This window comes from Brachycentrus maculatus, unplaced genomic scaffold, assembly GCF_059751285.1.
Source record: "Brachycentrus maculatus isolate JH-2025_06_01 unplaced genomic scaffold, ASM5975128v1 h1tg000483l, whole genome shotgun sequence".
Classification (NCBI taxonomy): domain Eukaryota; kingdom Metazoa; phylum Arthropoda; class Insecta; order Trichoptera; family Brachycentridae; genus Brachycentrus; species Brachycentrus maculatus.
The window spans coordinates 62,758-83,307 of record NW_028281230.1 but is presented as its reverse complement, the minus strand read 5'-3'; the positions used below and the strand labels follow the sequence as shown (position 1 = coordinate 83,307).

At 32.5% G+C, this 20,550-nt stretch overlaps 1 protein-coding gene across 2 annotated transcripts; it reads left to right on the top strand.

Moving 5' to 3' along the window:
- The first annotated feature begins 2,735 nt into the window (after nucleotides 1-2,735).
- Nucleotides 2,736-18,621, top strand: LOC148302055 (uncharacterized). 2 transcript variants are annotated; one of them, XM_088272218.1, is made up of 3 exons: nucleotides 2,736-2,781; nucleotides 3,738-4,698; nucleotides 14,766-18,621. In XM_088272218.1, exons 2-3 carry the CDS (start codon nucleotides 4,002-4,004, stop codon nucleotides 14,918-14,920), a joined length of 852 nt encoding a protein of 283 aa, XP_088128344.1. In that variant the 5' UTR covers nucleotides 2,736-2,781; nucleotides 3,738-4,001; the 3' UTR covers nucleotides 14,921-18,621. The 2 variants fall into 2 exon arrangements, with proteins under 2 accessions (XP_088128344.1, XP_088128343.1); XM_088272217.1 differs by lacking the exon at nucleotides 2,736-2,781 and having other exon boundaries at nucleotides 3,724-4,698.
- Nucleotides 18,622-20,550: the final 1,929 nt, after the last annotated feature.

Below are 20,550 nucleotides of genomic sequence, written 5' to 3'. Positions count from 1 at the left end.
TGTAAATATGCTGATTTCATTTTATTTTTCTTATTTTAAACCCATGGGGTGTATTCATCACAAAAAATTCTGAAGCTTTGCAATGTCCCAAGGTTTCAGTATTACTAGAAGATTTAATCATTAAATATATATATATATATATATATATATATATATATATATATATATATATATATATATATATATATATATATATATATATATATATATATATATATATATATATATATATATATAAAGTGGGGGAAAGTACCTACAGCATCCTTTCAATATTCCTCAAATATGGATTAATTCTTTGCTATCATGTAAAATCTGTCGAAAATATAAACCACCAACTAACTAACCACCATGCCGCTTCACCATGACGCAGGGGTAGGCAGAGAAAATAGAACGCCACAGCAAAGTCGTTGAAAACAATCTTCGCCCATACACATTCATGCATTTCCTCATACGTATCGACAACGCCCAAGTAATTAAAAAAAATTGAATTTTAAAAAGTTTTTCTCGTTCCTCCTCTACTTCTATTATCAACTTCGAATGTGATCGGGAGAACAGAACGAGGACGGCCGATCTTGACTTGGTAAGATCAGACCAATCACAAGCTAAAATCTGGTAGTGTTAAAAGTCTGCGTAATCGGAAGGCATGTATGACTAGACGTATGGATGGTGAAGAAACAAGGAGTTTATGTCAGGAGAAAAGACTGAAGAGGTGTGGCGTTCCATCCTCTCTGCCTATACCTGCGGGGAAACGGCGTGATGGTCGTAGTAGTAGTAGTAGTAATAGTAGTAGTAGTACAGTAACCCCCCCTTTAACATTAAGATAAGTACCGCGTAATAGGAAAGATCGTTATAGAGGGTAAATGGTTTAAATTGTATTAAAAAAATAATGACTCATTTCAGCTATTTCCGCTGGTTAAAATGTAAACATTAACCCCTTATAAAGTTCTCTCAGATAACGCGGTACCTATCTCAACGTTGTAGGGGGGTTTGCTGTCTTGGTAGTATTTTGCGAAAATGGCGCTATACAAATTATCCAAATTATTATTAATGTAGTAGTATATCGAAGCTTCTATTCTCATTTATCGATCGAATGTTTTTATGCTTATCGTAAAATAAATATAACCAGTAATCGATACTCACCTTGACCATTATTATTTTCAAATACATCGGGTGAAATATGCAATGGTCAATAGGGGCTATTTCGCATTATTGCGAAGTGTGTGCAGCCCTGCTCCACTTAGTTCAAATGTCATCCAGGTAGTGTCGCTCTGCGCAAGCTCGTGCGCAGACAGAACATCCTACCTCAGGGGTTAGCAACCTCCGGGACCAGGATCCGTGATAGATTATTTATTTATTTATTTTTCTAAACATATTACTTACATAAGTCATATATATTTAACACTCCCGATGAGTAATATCTATTTCTCATTTTGGGACATTTTGGTTAACAAGACTGGAACACAAATAATAAAGTTACAAACAAGTTTTTTTTTATATAAGCAAAACTTATACATGGCAAAATATAAAAACAATAAACAGGTATAATAAATAGGCATAAGAAGCATATTTAAAAGAAATAAATGAGAAAAAAATAAGGAAAGAAGCAAATTTAAAATAAACAAATGAGAAAATATAAAAAACATAAGGAAAAAACAAAATAAGAAAATATGACTAAACACTACATATATATCTTTCCATAAAGTATTTTTTCAGATAATTTATTTTGGATCCCGGAATGGGTTCTATTTTATATATGTCAGGCAGCTGGTTATTTTGGGTATAGGCAATATATTTTAAGGACCTTACTACAAATTTAGTAGTGTTTATGGGCTCCACATGTATTTTGTTATGTCCTCGTGTATTATGATTATGAATTTCTTTGTTAAAAATCGGTATGGTATGACACCAACATTAAAAAAACTCCATCGTTTCTGTGACGTCATTCATTGCCAACTTACGAAAATAACGTTTTTTCGAAGGTAAATTTTCCAAAAGAAAATTATGAATGTTGTATCGGCTGTTATAAACACAAAACGAGTCTTATACATTCCTTTATAGGTTGAGTATAATAAATTAGATATTCCTCCCGTCTGACAAAGATCCATTCATAGTTCATAAGGAATTGTCATGAGAGGTGGTATATCAAATTACCGAGCATAAGATTGGTTGTCCATAGTATAAAAAAGGTATTTTCGCATCATCAAACGAGCATATTATTCGCATATTGAACATGAGAGTGGTTTTAAACTGGTGTGGTTTTTCCGCCTCCGTAGTGTAATGGTCAGCACGCTCGGCTACCGTTCTGGAGGTCCCGGGTTCGATTCCCAGAGGTGAGGGGGTCAAAGAGATTTGAATTAATTTGTGATTTTTTCACTCAAATATTTTTTCAACATTACACTTGATCACCTTTGCTTCATGTATTAACGATCAAGATAACACTGCGTTTATATGATTCAGTGCCCTATGCACCATTGGGTTGTGGATAAGGGTAAAGGTGGTTTTTAATGTTTTTATTTTTAAAAGAGAAAAGTTTTATGAGGGCTCATGTGTGCTTAAACGGAACCATCCCCCTTTACTCAACCGAACTAAAAATGAAAAATAAAACTTTTTTTTTAAAATTGTTATTTTTAATTTGTCAGAGCCACAGAAATTCTTTAAAGAGCCACATGTTGCAGACCCCTGTCCTACCTAATCCTGCCACCCACTCTTGCTCGCGATAGACGCGTTTCCGTTTCGTTTAGTTTAGCTCGCCGTCGCGAGAGGTCGTCTGCAGCTGTTTAAGTGCAGGGGGGGTCGACTCGTAAACGTCAGATTGTTCAAAAAACGACCAGAAAATGACGAGACACACTAATACACTAACAAAAACACCAAAACGGGAACAAAAAATACGAGATACCAACAAGTTGTTCAAATATTTCAAATAAATATGGACAGACTATGGTTATAGACAATTATCGATAGAAAAATAGAAATCCGTCTATGAAGAACTTCATAATATTGAGTATTATGCCAAAGTTAAAGTTAAATTTTGCGTATGAAAGTGTAGTTTTTCTTACTTAACACAACGCTCCCTTGAACTTCTGCAGCACCCCCCAAATGCAAAAAATTTAAAAACGCCTAGCCAGACTTCCAAAACGCCCACAAAGGGGCGCTGGCACCCCCGTTAAGAAACATAACTTCAGAAAGTGGTGGGCACTCCTTCCGCCCTTTTAAAATATTGTATTTTCTAGAATTTTAAATATAATATAGTAATTTGAAAATTCTATCGTTTTTGTTTTTGTTGAAAAGCCTTATATTTATACATAGTTTGAGATAATAATTTCAAAACCACTATTACCATTACCATTTACCATTGTAAGGCTGAGTTGAGTAACCATTATTAATCGCCTGAACTCTTTTTATAAATGTCGCGTTTTAGCCGTGACCTTTCTATTTTTGTTTACACTGAAATAAATAAATTTAGATAGTGAAATATCTTCTTTGTAATATTAATATTATAATTTTGAAAATATGATTTACAACAAATTTCAATATACATACCATTTAACCTGAAAAATGAATGATAAATATTTCGGCGGGTGGATTTGACATTCAGCCGCGGCGAAGTCACGCCCAGCCGGGAGCTTAGTACTTCTAGCCGTTTACGTCACTTCCGGCCGCTGGCGAATATCACTTCCAGCCATAAAAAATCGAGGTAGTTGGCGGTCTTTATATAAAATAGTTAGTCTGTGTTTAAGTGCGAATCGAAACGTCATAACAAAACGTTTCTCAAAACAAACAACTTTTCGGAGAAGTCACAATGAATTATTCACTTCTCGTTCCGGTGATTGTCACGCAAACATTTACTGGCGTTTTAGCCGTGTGATATATGAGAACAATCGTGTTTGATTGTTTTGATAACAGCGTGATAAAGATTGGCGTACGTCTAACGCAGATACCGCGCGTTTCGCAATCGCCAGTAATCATTTTCTGGCGTAAACCTAATTATTTATCAAAATAAAATGCTACTGTATAGAATTTTCAGATTGAATTTGGGCAGAGTCGAAGTTGATATCACGTTGAAGATCGTCGCGTACATTTGCGTGTCGATAACAATTTTTAACGCGTATAATTATTCCAGTAGTGTCGTAAGTGAGGGTTTGAAGGATAAGGATGTTTCTGAAAAGGGTCACGGCGGTTCTATTTCTTTTCATGACAGATTGTTGGAACGCGAAGGAGTCTGCGATGCCCTGCACGTGTTTTTGACTGCTCCCAAAGTCGCCAAGGAAGATGCGGGCTGCGAGTGTCTCAAAGATGCTAAAGAAAGAAGCAAAGGTCGGATGTCCGAAGTAAATTTGCTCAAGTCGTTGGTGATTGACTTGATGTTGGTGTTTCTTCTATATCTGGGGGCTGCGGCGTTACTGGACGTCTGCAAAGTCGGTCAGAAAGAAACCAAGGAGGAGGCCGAGTCGCGGTTGTCCAGGCGTTGCTCCTTAGCAGAGTACGCCAACATGAAACATTCCAGGAAGAATTCCTCCGTTACCGACCTCTCCTCGCCGAGACCTAGGCTGGGGAAGATCAAGTACGAGTCCTTGGGATCAGCCTACACGAGGCTGAGGAGGGAGTCGCTGTGCACAGGAGTGCAGAACCTGGTCACCGGTAATGAGAGTCCTAGCTCCCCACCAACATCCGTTTCGAGGGCTCCATTGAAATTACTAGGTAAAAATATATTAACAATTTATTATTCTCAATATTATTAATATTTAAGGCATGTACTTTGTGGTTAGTCATTTTTACTTATTTAAAAAAAAAATGTTAATAATACCCGTCTCTTCGTCAGGACACTCAAATGTAAATGGTGCTATGGTGGTGAAGGGTGGTATTGTTTGCATGCTGTGGTAGTGATTGTCCTGACGAAGAGACGGGTACGTCTTGAAACCGGTAGACATAAAAATCTCAGTGAGTGGTTATATACTAATATTATTAACATTTTTGTAAAAAAATTAATAAGTCACAATTCATTATCATTTTCTGCTTATATACGACATTGTCAGCACTGAGATCGCGTACATAGTAAGTCGATATTCATATCGTGGTGTGTCCCAATTTTCACATAATTTGTCTTGGATTTGAGCTTTGTTTTTTTTTGTCTCTCTTCCGGTATTTATATTAAATACCTGGAAGAGGTAAAATTAAATATGTGAAATTTTGTAACTGGAATGTAACAAATACCCGTTTTATGTTACTCATTAATGTAAATGTATTTATGTAGGTAACTGTTCTGTAAAATTTCCAAATAAAATATATAATTTCAAAAGTGTTGTTAACTTTGTGGTAGGGTAATATAGCACGCTCCTTATCATTCATCGTTTACTTTGTGCCATACAACTTTAAAACTCTGCGTTGCAAATAAATTAACTGGTCAAATTGTAAGCTAAAATTATAAAAATGAAATGTTTTCTGGAGTTTCTCGTGTATGTGATTATAATCCAGGATTCGGACCTCACATACAAATGAAAGAGTTTCTGCTCAATAAAAAGCTTCTTTTCATCTCACCAATAGATGTCTCCAGTGAAATTCTAGTGATTCAATAAAAATGTTTCGAAATTGGATCATATATATACTTATAGAACTCTGAAGAATTTGAGTAGTGTGTTTGTCAATCATGGGTAGAATTGGTGAATGTTGCACGTGTGTAAAGTGATCACTTAAACTTAAACTTATGACGGTCGTAAGCCCCGTAAATGTCCAAACTTCCATATTCTTCTTCATCTTTATTGAGATGTTAATTTTTTATTTAGTAAAAAACTCCATTTCACAACTAATTTTGTTTTTGTGTTTAGTTTTGGAAAAAGTATTTACTACTGGAGTCCGAGAAGGTGAAGTTCCTACCACCAAGACAGGTCGTGAGCTACATGACTCACGTAGGTCTTGTGAGTGAGTGAGCTATGACACAGAGGGAGGTCACAATAGACCTAATATGGTCGCAGTGACACAAGGGATGCAACATCCCTTGACCTCTAATAATAAAATTGCCGCCATCGTTCTGTTCTCCCGTTCGCATTTGTTAAATATACTAACTAACTAACTAACTAACCATCTCGCCGCTTCCCCGCAGGGGTAGGCAGAGAGAATAGAACGCCACACCACTCTGCCTTTGCAAACATTCTTCGCCTCTTCCACGTTCATGCATCTCCTCATACATACCCGCCGATTGTTACGACTCCTAACCTGACCACTTTCAAGTATTTGGCATACCTGATCGTGCCATGTTTTTCTCGGTCTTCCTCTGCTCTTTTTTCCACTTACATTCACCTCATAAATTTGTTTTACCGTTCTTTCCTCACTCATTCGTTCTACATGTCCAAACCATCTCAACACACCTTTCTTAATTTTATCGATAATGCTTATCTCAGCTTTGCATTCCTTCCTTATTTCACTATTCGCACATCTATCATACATCGTTTTGTCGCATATTCTTCTGAGAGATCGCATTTCGACTGCATTCAGTCTACTTTCATCCTTCTTTTCAAAATATACTTCATTCTCTCGACATCCATTCGCTCCGCATGTCCATGCACCTACCACCTTTAAGAACTTTTCAAGTATCCCTGGTTCAGCCTTACATTCCTTTCATTAGAAATTAATATTCATTTTTAATTTTCTCATACAATGATTTTCCACACATCCGTCTAAACGCAGTTGTAATTTTTAAAAATGCCTTGTATGTACCATACATTCTGTAAGTATAAAGAAAAATCTAATTTGCCAAAAGTAAATATTGAGAACTACGTTGTTAAATTTTGTGAGTCCCTTGTGAATTTAATGGTCTCAAATCGATAAAACTTTTAGGCCTCCAATGCGTGACGATCAGTCTGTGTACAGTGTGGCGCAAAATTAATAACCCTATCGAGAGATGTTATAATTTTTGGAAACGGCGTCGTACGTCAATCATACTTGACATTTCGCTCACTCCTTTCAAGAACGTCATAAATCAAAAAACTTGAATTTTCAGGAGAACGTTTTTAAAGTTTAAAAATATAACACAATGTATTTAAAATAAATATCAAGCCACTTATTGAACTTTTTACTGTGCAACAGATCTTTTTAGGTAAAACCTAAAGGTTTTTTCTCCATTTGAAAAATATTCAGATTATTTAAAAAAATAATTCAACAATACCTTTTTTTCAAAATGCAAAAACAACACTTTCTGCCCTGTAGCGGGTAAATATTAAGTTAAAAATATTCCTCTTTTCCTGGTATAAAGTACATTTTCTGGGCATCACGAAAACATGCACAACTGAAAATTGACGATTTTTGATTTATGACGTTCTTGAAAGGAGTGCGCGATTTGTGAACTAGACAGCTGCAGTATTGCAAAATGAATTCAAGAAATATTTATTTTCAATTGGTTTGGGTGTTTGTGACGTATTTTTCACATTTACCTTCCCTATCCTTACTATCCTACCTGCAGACAAGCATCCAAAATAGACGCTTCGCGGGTGATTCTTTTTAATTAAAAAAATATTCATGAGGTCCGAATCCTGGATTATATTCACATAATATCATTTTAATTTTTTATTTAGCTTATAATTTGATACACACAGTATTACTGTCTGAACTCATACTATGAAAACGCCCAGACGAAAACATTTACTTGTACTTGAAATGACGGGGAAAAAATAAGCATATCAAGATAAAATAAAATCTTATGTAAATATTTCAACTGAAACATTGTGTCGGCATTTATTAGATTGGTAAATAATTACGAAGAAAAAAATTATGTTTTGAAGAACACTACACCCATACCTCGCTTTACGGCCTAGATACGTTCCACGAAACTGCCGCAAAGCGAAAAGCCGTATAAGGAATCAATTATTCTAATTCACACAAATTCAATGGGATCGGTTCCAAATTTGTTAAATATGTAACATGGTTTATCATTCAAAATGCATTTTATATTTTTATTTAATTTAAATAAAAAATACATACAAACTTAACAAGTACATACATTAGTACATAAAATAAAAACATACTCCAAAAACCAATAATAATCCACAAACAAAAATGAAACTACTTCATGTTACATAAAATATGTGTATGTATACATACATCATTTTTTAAAAATTGCTTCAATCTGAAGACGATGAAGAAATGGTAACCTGCAGATCACTGTCGTTTATGACTAAATTTATGACTAAACATTAAATTAAACCCTGAAGAGGGCAACAGGTTGTTGCCGAAACTAGTTGGTTGATAAAAATGTGAGTGGATCAAAACACAAAGTATTTTTATTTCTCGAAATAATATATCAATATGATCCACAAAGTTAATGCTTTCAATATTCAAAACAAATAAGTATAACTTGTACCGTTTCTCTGGTGTGCGGGCTGCAGTTAGTGTTGAAATCCCCCGACCGTTTATTGGATCATTGTCGAACTTTGACCTTACTAAGTAGGTACCTGCTTTATACTTTAGGCCAGGGCTGTCCAAAGCGCGACCCGCGGGCCGCATGCAGCCCGCGTTTTTTTAAAGAGATATATTTGTGATTTTTTTTTATTTACACAAATATTTCAATTTCATACTATATCTGTGAGCCTAAGCGGCTCATTATTAGAAATAGGTATCAAATTGTGGTAGAGTAGGTTCGAACCAAGAAACTCTGACTTAAGAGTCCGCGACACTAACCACGGGACCACAACCTAACACATTATTTATTTATTTAAATAATAACGAACTATCACCACGACGCTTTCCTGAAGGGGTAAGCAGAGGGAATAGAACGCCATACCACCCTGTCTTTGCAAGCATTATTCGCCTCTTCCACATTCACGAAATCGGGGGGCATGGTATGATGCATATGACTAAATGTATGGTTGTGAAGGAAGCTAGGAGTGTATGTCAGGGCAGAAGAATGTGGCGTTCCATGGTCTCTGCCTACCCCTGCAGACAAACAGCGTGATGATTTGTCATTATGAATTCAAGTTGTATGCATCACTGTACAGTGTACAGTACAGGAACCCCCCCTATAACGTACGTTTGTATAAGGTTTTCCCCTATAACGTATGCAGCAGTTTTTTTTACCATAATGGTGGTCCCCCGTAGTAGGTCCGTATATTCTAGGGATTGCGAACCTATGGCATGCGAGACGATTTTGCATGGCACGTGAATGAAGAGAAAAAAATTAAGGTGATTATACAAAAAAAGTCCAAAATGTTTTAAAAATAGTATAAAAAAATTCTAATTTTATTATAATTAAATTTATTTTGCCCTTAATAAGTAATTAATTTTGTTTTCGGTGTATAAAGCTTTGTTTATATTAAAAATCTGAAGTTCATTTGATGCATTTTTGCATTTTCATCACAGCATTTGCATCACAAACATTTTATGCATTTTTATTTCCATGAAATGTGGCACGCGACGTATTATTATATTGAAGAAAGAAATCATTTGGCACTCGGGTTAAAAAAGATCCGCCATTCCTGGTTTATTCGGTCAAGTCATTCCAGTTAGTTACAATGTAAAAAAAAATATATTAAAAATATATTATCGTTATAGGAACCTATCTTAAAGTTATAGGGGGGTTTACTCTATTTTTTATACCTGTATACATTTACATATCGATCACTCCTTTCAACAACGTCATACATATATCAAAAAACATGATTTTTCAAGAGATCGTTTTTAAAGTTTAAAAATATAATAAAATGTATTAAAAATAAATATCAAGCCACTTATTGAGCTTTTTACTGTGCAACAGATCTTGTTAGGTAAAACCTGAATGTTTTTTCTCCATTTGAAAAATATTTAGTACGTAGATATATTTAAAAAAAAAAACAATACCTTTTCTTCAAAATGCAAACACAACATTTTCTGCCCTGTAGCGGGTAAATATTAAGTTTAAAATATGCCGCTTTTGCTGGGATATAGTACATTTTCTGGGCACTCCGAAAACATGCACAAGTGAAAATTGACGATTTTTGATATATATGACGTTGTTGAAAGGAGTGAGCGATATGTGTGTATGACCCAGGCACACAAAACACACATGCGTATAATGTGTTATTGATTATATCAGATTCTGACACTAGCGAGAATAGAATTATCAGTAACGACATACATTCACACATTGAACTAACCTCTATACGCGTGTGCAGCGAGTCTAAATCAGTGGTCACCAACTTTTTTGACAAAAAGGTGCGATGGATTTTTTTTAAACTTAGGGGCCAGATAAAACAAATTCTTATTACGATTAGAATTGTAATATCAATATGATTCACAACATTTTATGTGTGTCAAAATACTTGTTCACAAATCTGGGTTTCTCATATTATTTTTACATTTTAGCGTCTCATAATAGATAAAGACGAATATGGAAGTCTGGATATTTACAGGGCTTACGACCCGTCATAGCCTGGTTCAATTGATCACTTTATACACGTGTAATATTCACCATTCTGCCCATGATTCACAATCACTCTACTCAAATTTACAATTTACATTGTAACCGACATCACCAGACTGATGATGTCGGTTACGGCGAAACCCGGTCACTGGTCGAATAAAATTTATGAGGAAAACACTATATTATTTTATGCTACGTATTATTTTGTCCGCCTCCGTAGTGTAATGGTTAGCACGCTCGGCTACCGTTCTGGAGGACCCGGGTTCGATTCCCAGGGGGAGTAAAATAAATATGAGTGATTTTTTCACTGTAATATTTATTCAATATTACCCTGGACTGGTACCTGAAGCAGAGGGTTGATCACCTTTCCTTCATGTGTAAACGATCAAGATAACACTGCGTTTATATGACGCAGTGCCCTATGCACCATTGGGGTGCGAATGAGGGTTTTATTATTATTATTATATATTTTTAAGAATATTGTAATTTGATTTTTTTGTTGAATATATGTACATAAGTATTGAAAAATACTCGATCCTTTTTTGACTCCTTATATATCCATAACTCTTTTCTTTTCAAAACCATAAATGTTTTACGAAAAAAAATTTTTTTTCAGTTAAAAACAGCGTTTTAAACATAAAATTCGATCGCATTAAATGTTACAGTAAATATTGGGTGAATTCTACCCATGATTGACAACCCCACTACTTAAACTCTTGGAAGTTCTATATATATTATTCAAATTCAAAACATAGTGCTTGAATCACTAGAATTTCACTAGGGACATCTATGGTGAGATGAAAGAAGTTTTTTTTTTTAAAACAGAAAATTGTATGAAAGTAGGGACACACCACGATATTAATGTCGAGTATAATTATTCATATTGGTGTGATCATTTCCCGCAGTAAAATTTTGAACCATTAATTTAATTGCCAGATTCATGTAGCCATTTTTAAAATAACTTTACACCTCTGTACAATATCTGAATGAAAGTATTGAAAAGCGTATGTCAGCTATATGTAAGCAACTATGAAATTTACGACTGCAATGTAAAAATACATATATGTTTAAATTTAAAGATAAGGTTTTAACATTTTGCCATCTCAACATAGGCGAATAAGAATTCTTCAAACCCTCTTCCTCATTCAAACGCAGTGTTATCTTGATCGTTAACACACGAAGGAAAGGTGATCAGCCCTCCCCCTTAGGTACCAGGTGAAAAAAACACCTACATTTATTTGACCCCCCTAGGAATCGAACCCTGAACCTCTAGAATGGTAGCCAAGCGTGCTGGCCATTATACTACGGAGGCGGATATATATATATAAATATATATATATACATATACATATATATATATATATATATATATATATATATATATATATATATATATATATATATATATAGTAATAAAACCCTTATCCGCACCCCAATGGAGCATAAGGCACTGCGTCATATAAACGCAGTGTTATCTTGATCGTTTACACATGAAGGAAAGGTGATCAGCCCTCCACTTCAGGTACCAGTCCAGGGTAATATTGAATAAATATTACAGTGAAAAAATCACTAATATTTATTTGACCCCCCTGGGAATCGAACCCGGGACCTCCAGAACGGTTGCCGAGCGTGCTGACCATTACACTACGGAGGCGGACAATATATATATTTATATATTTATATATATGTGTGTTTTTATTTTTTATAATGGACTTTATGACAACAAGCTTTTACTACGTAATAACACGTATATGAAAGCTTGTAATAAAAATGGAATATTGGATACAAAATAAATGAATGATCGTCCTAGCAGACTCGGTACACAAAGCGGGAGGATGATTGGATAATGGGGAAATTAATTCTGGATTGACGACTGACTCACCAGAGAAAAATATACGAGAACTAGTTATGTAATATGTCATAACAATATTTCACTCACGATATATCCCGTTCCTCTATGAAGTGGAGCGTACAATATTATTATATAAAGACGGTTGGTTCATGGGTGACTCCATATATTGGATATACGTTTGTAATAATACATTTATTCTGAACACATTTTCTTTTTTAACATTATTTTTTTAATGAATACTTTAGCACCATAAGATAGACATGGCAAAATGTCTATTTATTTTATTATGTAAAAGTTATATATTATTATTTCAATTTATCTATTCAATATTGGATTTGTCTTTATTACTGTGGATGAGGGATTATTATTATCATGCAATATAATTATTAAGAGCGTATCTTATTTGCTTTGTAACTATCTAAACATTATTACGAAGTATGATATGCATTCTTGTATAATGTATTTGTGGAAACCTGATCGTTATTGCAATTTTTTCCACCTCCATGCATGCTGTATGCATAAAGTGACCATACATCCCATTTTGAACGGGACCGTCCCGTTTTTAGATAGCCTGTCCCAATGTAAAACAACATAATTTTTTCATATTCATATTATTTATTCTCCTTATTTTCTTTATCAACATACCTTTTCTTTTATTAATACATAAAAATTATGAAAAAATAAGTTTTTTCTTGAATATACATACTTTTACGTAAGAATTGGTAGATGTCCCATTTTGAGGACAAAAATAAATGGTCAGTTTATGTTTGCAGGAAGAGCCAAATTGAAATCTTTTTTCTTTAGGAATTACCGCAATGAGAAACATTGTATCTAATTGATAGATAAAAATCAATAATTTAAAAAGTTCCGAGATGGACTTCCTCAGATGAAATATTCAACAAATTACATTTTATGACAATCAATCAAACTATATGGTAAAACAATCTTTACATATCGCTCACTCCTTTCAAGAACGTCATAAATCAAAATACTTGATTTTTCAGGAGAACGTTTTTAAAGTTTAAAAATATAATACAATTTATTAAAAATAAATATCAAGCCACTCATTGAACTTTTTACTGTGCAACAGATCTTTTTAGTTAAAACCTGAAGGTTTTTTCTCCATTTGAAAAATATTTAGTATATTTAAAAAAATAATTAAACAATACCTTTTCTTCAAAATGTAAAAATAACACTTTCTGTCCTGTAGCGGGTAAATATTAAGTTAAAAATATGCCTCTTTTGCTGGGATATAGCACATTTTTTGGGCATTCAGAAAACATGCTCAACTGAAAATTGACGATTTTTGATTTATGACGTTCTTGAAAGGAGTGAGCGATATGCATTTAAGAATTACTCTCACATAACAGAAGAAAAAACCTCCCAGCAAAGCACTCAAGTCACAATTAACACACTTTATAAAATGTCAAAGTACTATAAGATCCAAACCACAAGCAGATCAAACAAAACATGCCAACACATACCTCTTTTGGTCGAAAGAATTTTGATTACTATGCAATAAAGTAATATCTACTTTCATTATCCATAATGTCATTAAAAAATAGAAACTAAATGTAAAAGAGCTATTCACAAATTGATAATGGAAGTGAGATCTGACGGTAGATCATAAATATATCGCATCATTCGGCCATGTCGTATTTTTATTGGTTGCCATAAACAATTTTGTAATTTTATAAATAAATATTGTAAAATGGGCATGGGAAACTCAGTGAGGGAACATTTCTGTAATTTGTAAGTTGTAAGCATATATATGATGAAATAAAAATAAATAAATAAATACACTCATTATTGCTCAAGTAACATTTAAAAAAAATAATAATTAAGTAAAGAGCCATTTGATTGACAGTTTTTTTAAATAATTAATATATGATTAATTGATTGGACAGTCACATTGTGATACTATCTATCCATTTTAAAATTGAACATTTAATCGGTAAATAATCTATTTACAACATTTTCAGTGTCTCCAAATACTTGTTCACAAAATCTGGATTATCTCCAATTACAGGAGTTATTTTCATATTATTTTTTGACATCTCATCAAAGATAAGGAGAATATGGAATTCTGAGCATTTACGGGGCTGATAACCGTCATAGGCTGGTTTAAGTAATCACTTTACACACATGTAACATTCACCAATTCTACCCATTATTGACAACCACACTATTCAAATTCTTGGAAGTTCTATATATATATATTGAATCATTTAAACCAGCCTATTTTATTTAACATATCACTTAAACCAGCCTATGACGGTCGTCAGCCCCGTAGATGCCCAGACTTCCATAATACTTCTTCATATCCACTTCAATAATACGGTGAATAATCGTTTATGTCATCACATAAACAACATTCGTCATATTGTTTTGATAATATATTGTATTGTATTAAATCTATTGTATGAAAGTGAAGATTTTTATTAGTGTATTCTTAACTGTTACTGTACAAATTTTTGTTAATATTGTTGAAGGCATTAGCCGTAAATATATATTTAAAAATATTTCCAGGGGCGCGACCACCAACCCTTTCTCGGCGTTCGTCCTTTCCGGCGCTAGCTCTCATAGAAGCGGCTAACCAGAGCCGTCGAGGATCCGTGGACAGCGAAGACGACTCTTCACCGGACACCTCTCGGCGCAGGTGCAGACTTATCCGCAGACATTGAATCTGACAAATATGATTATTGACATTGTCTGCCATTGATCGACATTGCGTGCTTAGCCACACATCATGGTAAAGGTATTGTGACCCTTTTCTATCGGCGGTAATGTCAAAAACGTCATCGAACAAAGTTAAAGTTAAAGTATTTAAATTATTTATCTCTAACTGCTGGTGGGGAACGTGGTGTTGCCTGACACTGCATTTTTCAAACTACAATAAAATAAATCATGTCTTGGTAGGTCATAATTATCCTATGTGATCTCTGCACGTAAGTAAAATAGGTCTTCTTCTTACCCTTATTCAGACCCAATGTGCATTGGGAACTGCGTATATTGAAGCAGCTTTATTTTTTTTAGGCAAGAAATTTGCATTCCAGGTTATCAGCGATATCAAATAAATATTGGGATTTAATTTTTTTGAATCCATTGGGAATCTAACCCATATCTTCCAGCACAGTACTAACACTCTGACTACTACTCTATGGTGGCGTGGTAAAATAAGTGTGAGTGTCGTATTTGTTATTATGTAAATTGAAGCGTGGAAAATGAGGCATGTCATCACGGCTATGGCAGTTAAAAGGTTAAAAACATTTAACAATAACCAAAAAAAAATTATATCGATATGTGAGGGAAAGTAAATCAAAATCGATAACATTTTTGTTTCATTGATCACATATTGTTTGCCGGAAATGCTTAAAACTGTCTTTTTCATACTGTTGGTAGAGAGCGAGAGACGCTTATAAGCGTTCTATTTGCTTACTTTTGGTAGAGCGCGAGAGATATCAAAAAACGTTTGCGGTTACTAGTATACGACTGTAATTAGTATACTAATTATTGTCAGGGTTAATGAAAAAACCACCCGACTAGAATGTGTTAAGTAAGCAAGAAATTAAAATGTATCCGATTTTGAAATGTTAACAGATTTTGAAGAGGATCAAAAATTCTATTTTTTTTGCTGTCTTTTACTAAATAATCAAGTCTGTGTTGATTAAATATCAAGTCAGTGTTGATCTATTTTAACTTCTCCTTCAAGCAGCAAAATAGACTAGGACTAAATGAGATTATTATTTAATTTAATCTGTAAAACACAACCTCTTTGTTGTAATTTTTCAGTAGGTACTAACTAATGAAAAACAATGGTTCTATTTATAAAGTTTTGCAGTATCGACTGCCTGAAACATTATTAAGCTAACTAATTAATTATACGAACCAAAGATGGCATTACAATATGCTTCTCTTGCCTTAAGAATCATAAATTTATAGTATGTATAAAAATGGAGGTGTATACATCCTATATTACCTCCATTTTTTTATGTTTACTCTTTATCAAATGCTTATATAATGTTTTATTATAACAATAAAAAATGTGCTGAAGATTTTTTCCTAACTAATGGCCTGAAAAATGTCTAAATATTTATAAACTTAATTCCTTAAAATAATACATCTATTTCATTATTCAAATGTAATATTTTATACTCTTAATGAGAAATATTCTACTTTTATTATTTATTTTATTGTTAGAAATAATCTCCCGTATTCATGAAAGGTGACTGTCACGCATCTCGCATGAATGCCTATTTGCAATTTAGTATATCTTAATGCGTAAAGGATCTAAAATACCATGTAAAAGAAGTATTTTCAAAATATAATTAATATATTCACTTTAAAAAAAACATAGAATTTATCTCAATATTTAAAACATAATTTATTTGAATATTTTTAACCACATATTTTTTAAGATACGGTTAAGAAAAACTATTTGCCATCTATGTAAATGAATCAAACTCACTTTCTACTGTTAAAGTATGAAAGTTAATATTAAACTTAGTGTAATATAGTCATCTACTGCTCTATTCTGACATCTCCGTTAGATCTTATTTGGAAGTCTTTATTAAAACATCAGAATGTAAATAATTTTCTAATCACATGTCGAACAATCTAATAAATTGTGCAGATTAAAAAGAAACTAGATACACAATTTTTTTTGTAAAAAAAAATATACAAAATAAGATGACCTGAGGTCCGTCAAAATTGTAAAATATCAGCATAGGACTACATAATTTCTATACATTGACTGTTTTAAATTGAAGTCATTATTTTTGCTATTTTTTTAAACCAAACAATCTATGAGGTACAGTAGAATCCTCTTATTGTGATTGCAAATAATGTTATCTTGCGTAGAAAATTATTTTTAAATTGTCAGTCCATTGTAATGAAATTTTGGCATTTGTTATCGGCTATGCATTCACACAAAAATTGGGAGTTGTTAGAACATTCCCGCAGTATGGCAATCATTCAAACCTATATTAGGTGTCTGACAATTATTCTAATAAAATTGGTTCCAGTTCAACTTCTTGGTTGAAATTACCGTTAAATGAACTGTATCAAGGAACTGTGAGTGTTTTGTGTTATAGGTCCAGTGTTCAGTATATCATATTAATTTTATATGATAAATAATGTATTAATCGGTTATTATTAAGTAATCAGTGTATATATTATTGATTTCTTTCTAAATCTTCGCCATGGTGTTTAATACAGGGTTCTTAATTTTGAGTGTCGGGTTGTGGTCCTGTGGTTAGTGTCGGGGACTCTTAAGTCAGAGTTTCTCGGTTCGAACCACTCTACCACAATTTGATAACTATTTCTAATAATGAGACGCTTAGGTTCACAGAAATAGTATGACATTGAAATATTTGTGTAAATAATAAATACACTAATATTTCTCATTAAAAAATATGTATCGAGAATATAGAGATTATATCAGTTATCAAACTCAAATTATAAGTATACAACAATCAATATATTTTACTGTTAAAAAAATAGTATTTAAAGAACATTTAAAATTAAGTTATGTTAAAAAAAAAAAACAAATATTTTGTCACGTGCTTAATGTTATCAGCACAGAATTTATTTATTAAAACTGACATATACCAAAGATTATTTATTGATTCGGAATTAACTTTGTGGAATAACATGATGATTTAAATATTAAAATATGACCACATTTTTCAGTTTATTCATGTAAACATGACTAGTTTCGAGAACTACAGATGTTCTTAAACTAATTGTGTTTATATGGATAAACAAAAATATATTTTTATTATACTTGTCGTATACAAGTGTATTATTTTTTATGTACCAAAGATCACAATTACCATGTTACATCATGTATTAAATGTGTTGTAACTGTATTTTTGTTAACGAAAGATGGTTTTACCTTCACAAGGAATTGTATGAGACTTGATGGAATATGTAAGACTTCCTACGGCTAAGAAATCATAGACATAAGAATGACATTCAAAAATCTTTAACGAGTCTTCATTCCTACTTTTTATATTGGATGTTCTTTTTTGTAAAATATGTATGTATTTAAATCCCTAAATTTGATTAAAACTAAATACATTGTGTCTTCTTAGGGAATTATATTATAGGGTATGTTAATTCAGTATTTGTTCTTGCAAAGTATGAAATGAATGTAAAATTTTTCTCAATGTGTTTTTACATTCTAGGAGATGCTTGAAAACATCATTTTTTTCGTTTAACTTATATTTTGGCCTCGTATGAACTTATTTGTTAATACAAGTATTTGTTCATAAATTTCAGGTTTGCCTCCACTCTTAGAGTTTTTGACATTTTTAACTTGTTTTAAAAAAAAGTGTAATTACATATTGTTGCACCAAATGAGCGATTTATAGAACAAAATCAACTTCTATTATTATAATAACACGTAAATTATTATAATAACACGTTACGCATTACTTGCGTAACGTGTTATTATAATAATTTACTTATAATATACACACCTTTGAACAATATCACAAGATTAAGGTAATCTCTTTATATTTAATTCTAGTAATAAATTGCACCAATGTGTTTAATTTTTTTGAACTCTGTAAATACATATTTCTCTAATTAATTTATTTCAATGAATAATGTGAATGTAGAATACAGATTAAAATCTGGACATATAGAAACAGGACTATAAGAGGTATTTCTATATATCGCTCACTCCTTTCAACAACGTCAAATATCAAAAAACTTGGTTTTTCAGGTGATCGTTTTTAAAGGTTAAAAATATAATACAATGCATTAAAAATAAATATCATGCCACTTTTTGAACTTTTTACTGTGGAAAAGATCTTTTTAAGTAAAATCTTAATGTTTTTTCTCCATTTGAAAAATATTTAGTATATTTATAAAAATAATTAAACAATACCTTTTCTTCAAAATGCAAAAACAACACTTTCTGCTCTGTTGCGGGTAAATACTAAGTTAAAAATATGCCGCTATTTGCATATATAGTACATTTTCTGCATATATAGTACAGTTTTTTTGCATATATAGTACATTTTCTGGGCAATTCGAAAACATGCACAACTGAAAATTTTAATATATGACGTTGTTGAAAGGAGTGAGCGATATCACTTGATGAATATTTATTTATTAGGTTAATTTAAGTATTATTTAGGCTATGATCGGCTATCACTCGAAGACTGCACTAAATGTTACTATACTGATCTCATGTATTTATTTACGTAACCTTAACACATAATGTTTGATGTATTTAAATTATTTTCTTTTGGCCTAGCGTAAATTAAGATTTTTTTTAAATCACTAGAATCATTCATAAGTCAAAGTGACTTAAGTTTTTAAATTAACCCATTGCAACACAAAGCCCGCGAATCGCCAGCCAAGGTCAATTTGTTACTGACTCACAAAGCCGGCGATTGGCCAGTTTGTCTTTGAAGTAATTTTTTTTACATTACAACTGAATGGCAATAACATTTATAACTTTGAACTGAAAACACTTTTCCAAAACTACCTGGGGATGAGCCATAACGATCTTACCAACAAACAAACAAAATTATGCTTTTATGTTTTACCATTTTTATTTTGTGTGTAATTTTTAGTCTTAATGTTATTGTTATAAAAAAATGTGTCAAAATTAAATAGTGTGTTATATGAACAAATTATGTCACCTTTATAAGTGGTGCAATGGGTTAATACTTGTGTCTAACAAATTTGTGTACAGTCGATTTTGCTTAGTTGGGATATTTGGTCCAATTAACTGGCTGCAACTAATAAACCATTTAAAAAAAAATGAAGTGTGTATATTTTATGCACTAATTCAAAAGACAGTACAATAATAATTTTTTTTAAAGTACAGAAGTCATGCAATTTGTTTCTGCAGAAACGCATCAAGTGTACTCGATTTTTTATAAGTTTTTCCTTGTTACCTAATCAGCTAAAATATACAGTGCTGAAATGGGGAAGGTAAACATTGAACCATTTGTATCTTAAATTTACCAGAATGTCGTCTTAATTAAACAACGTTGATTACCATTCATTCCTTGTTTTATTTCCGTTTCTTAAGATTTGGTCCAAATAAGCAGCTGTTCCCAACTACCCAACGGCCATTGAGCAGAATGGACTACTGTAATTTCAGTGTCAATGCAAATGGAAGATTACCAGTCATTTAGTCTGTATTTCAATTATTTAGGAAATAATTCAGCAATTCGGAGTTTTGAGGATAATTGAATTGCAGATATTGTATGCTACCGAGCTTTTATTGAATTATCAATTAGTGATAACGCATAAGGCCATTTTAATTAATATTTTGCCAATGAGGGTGCTG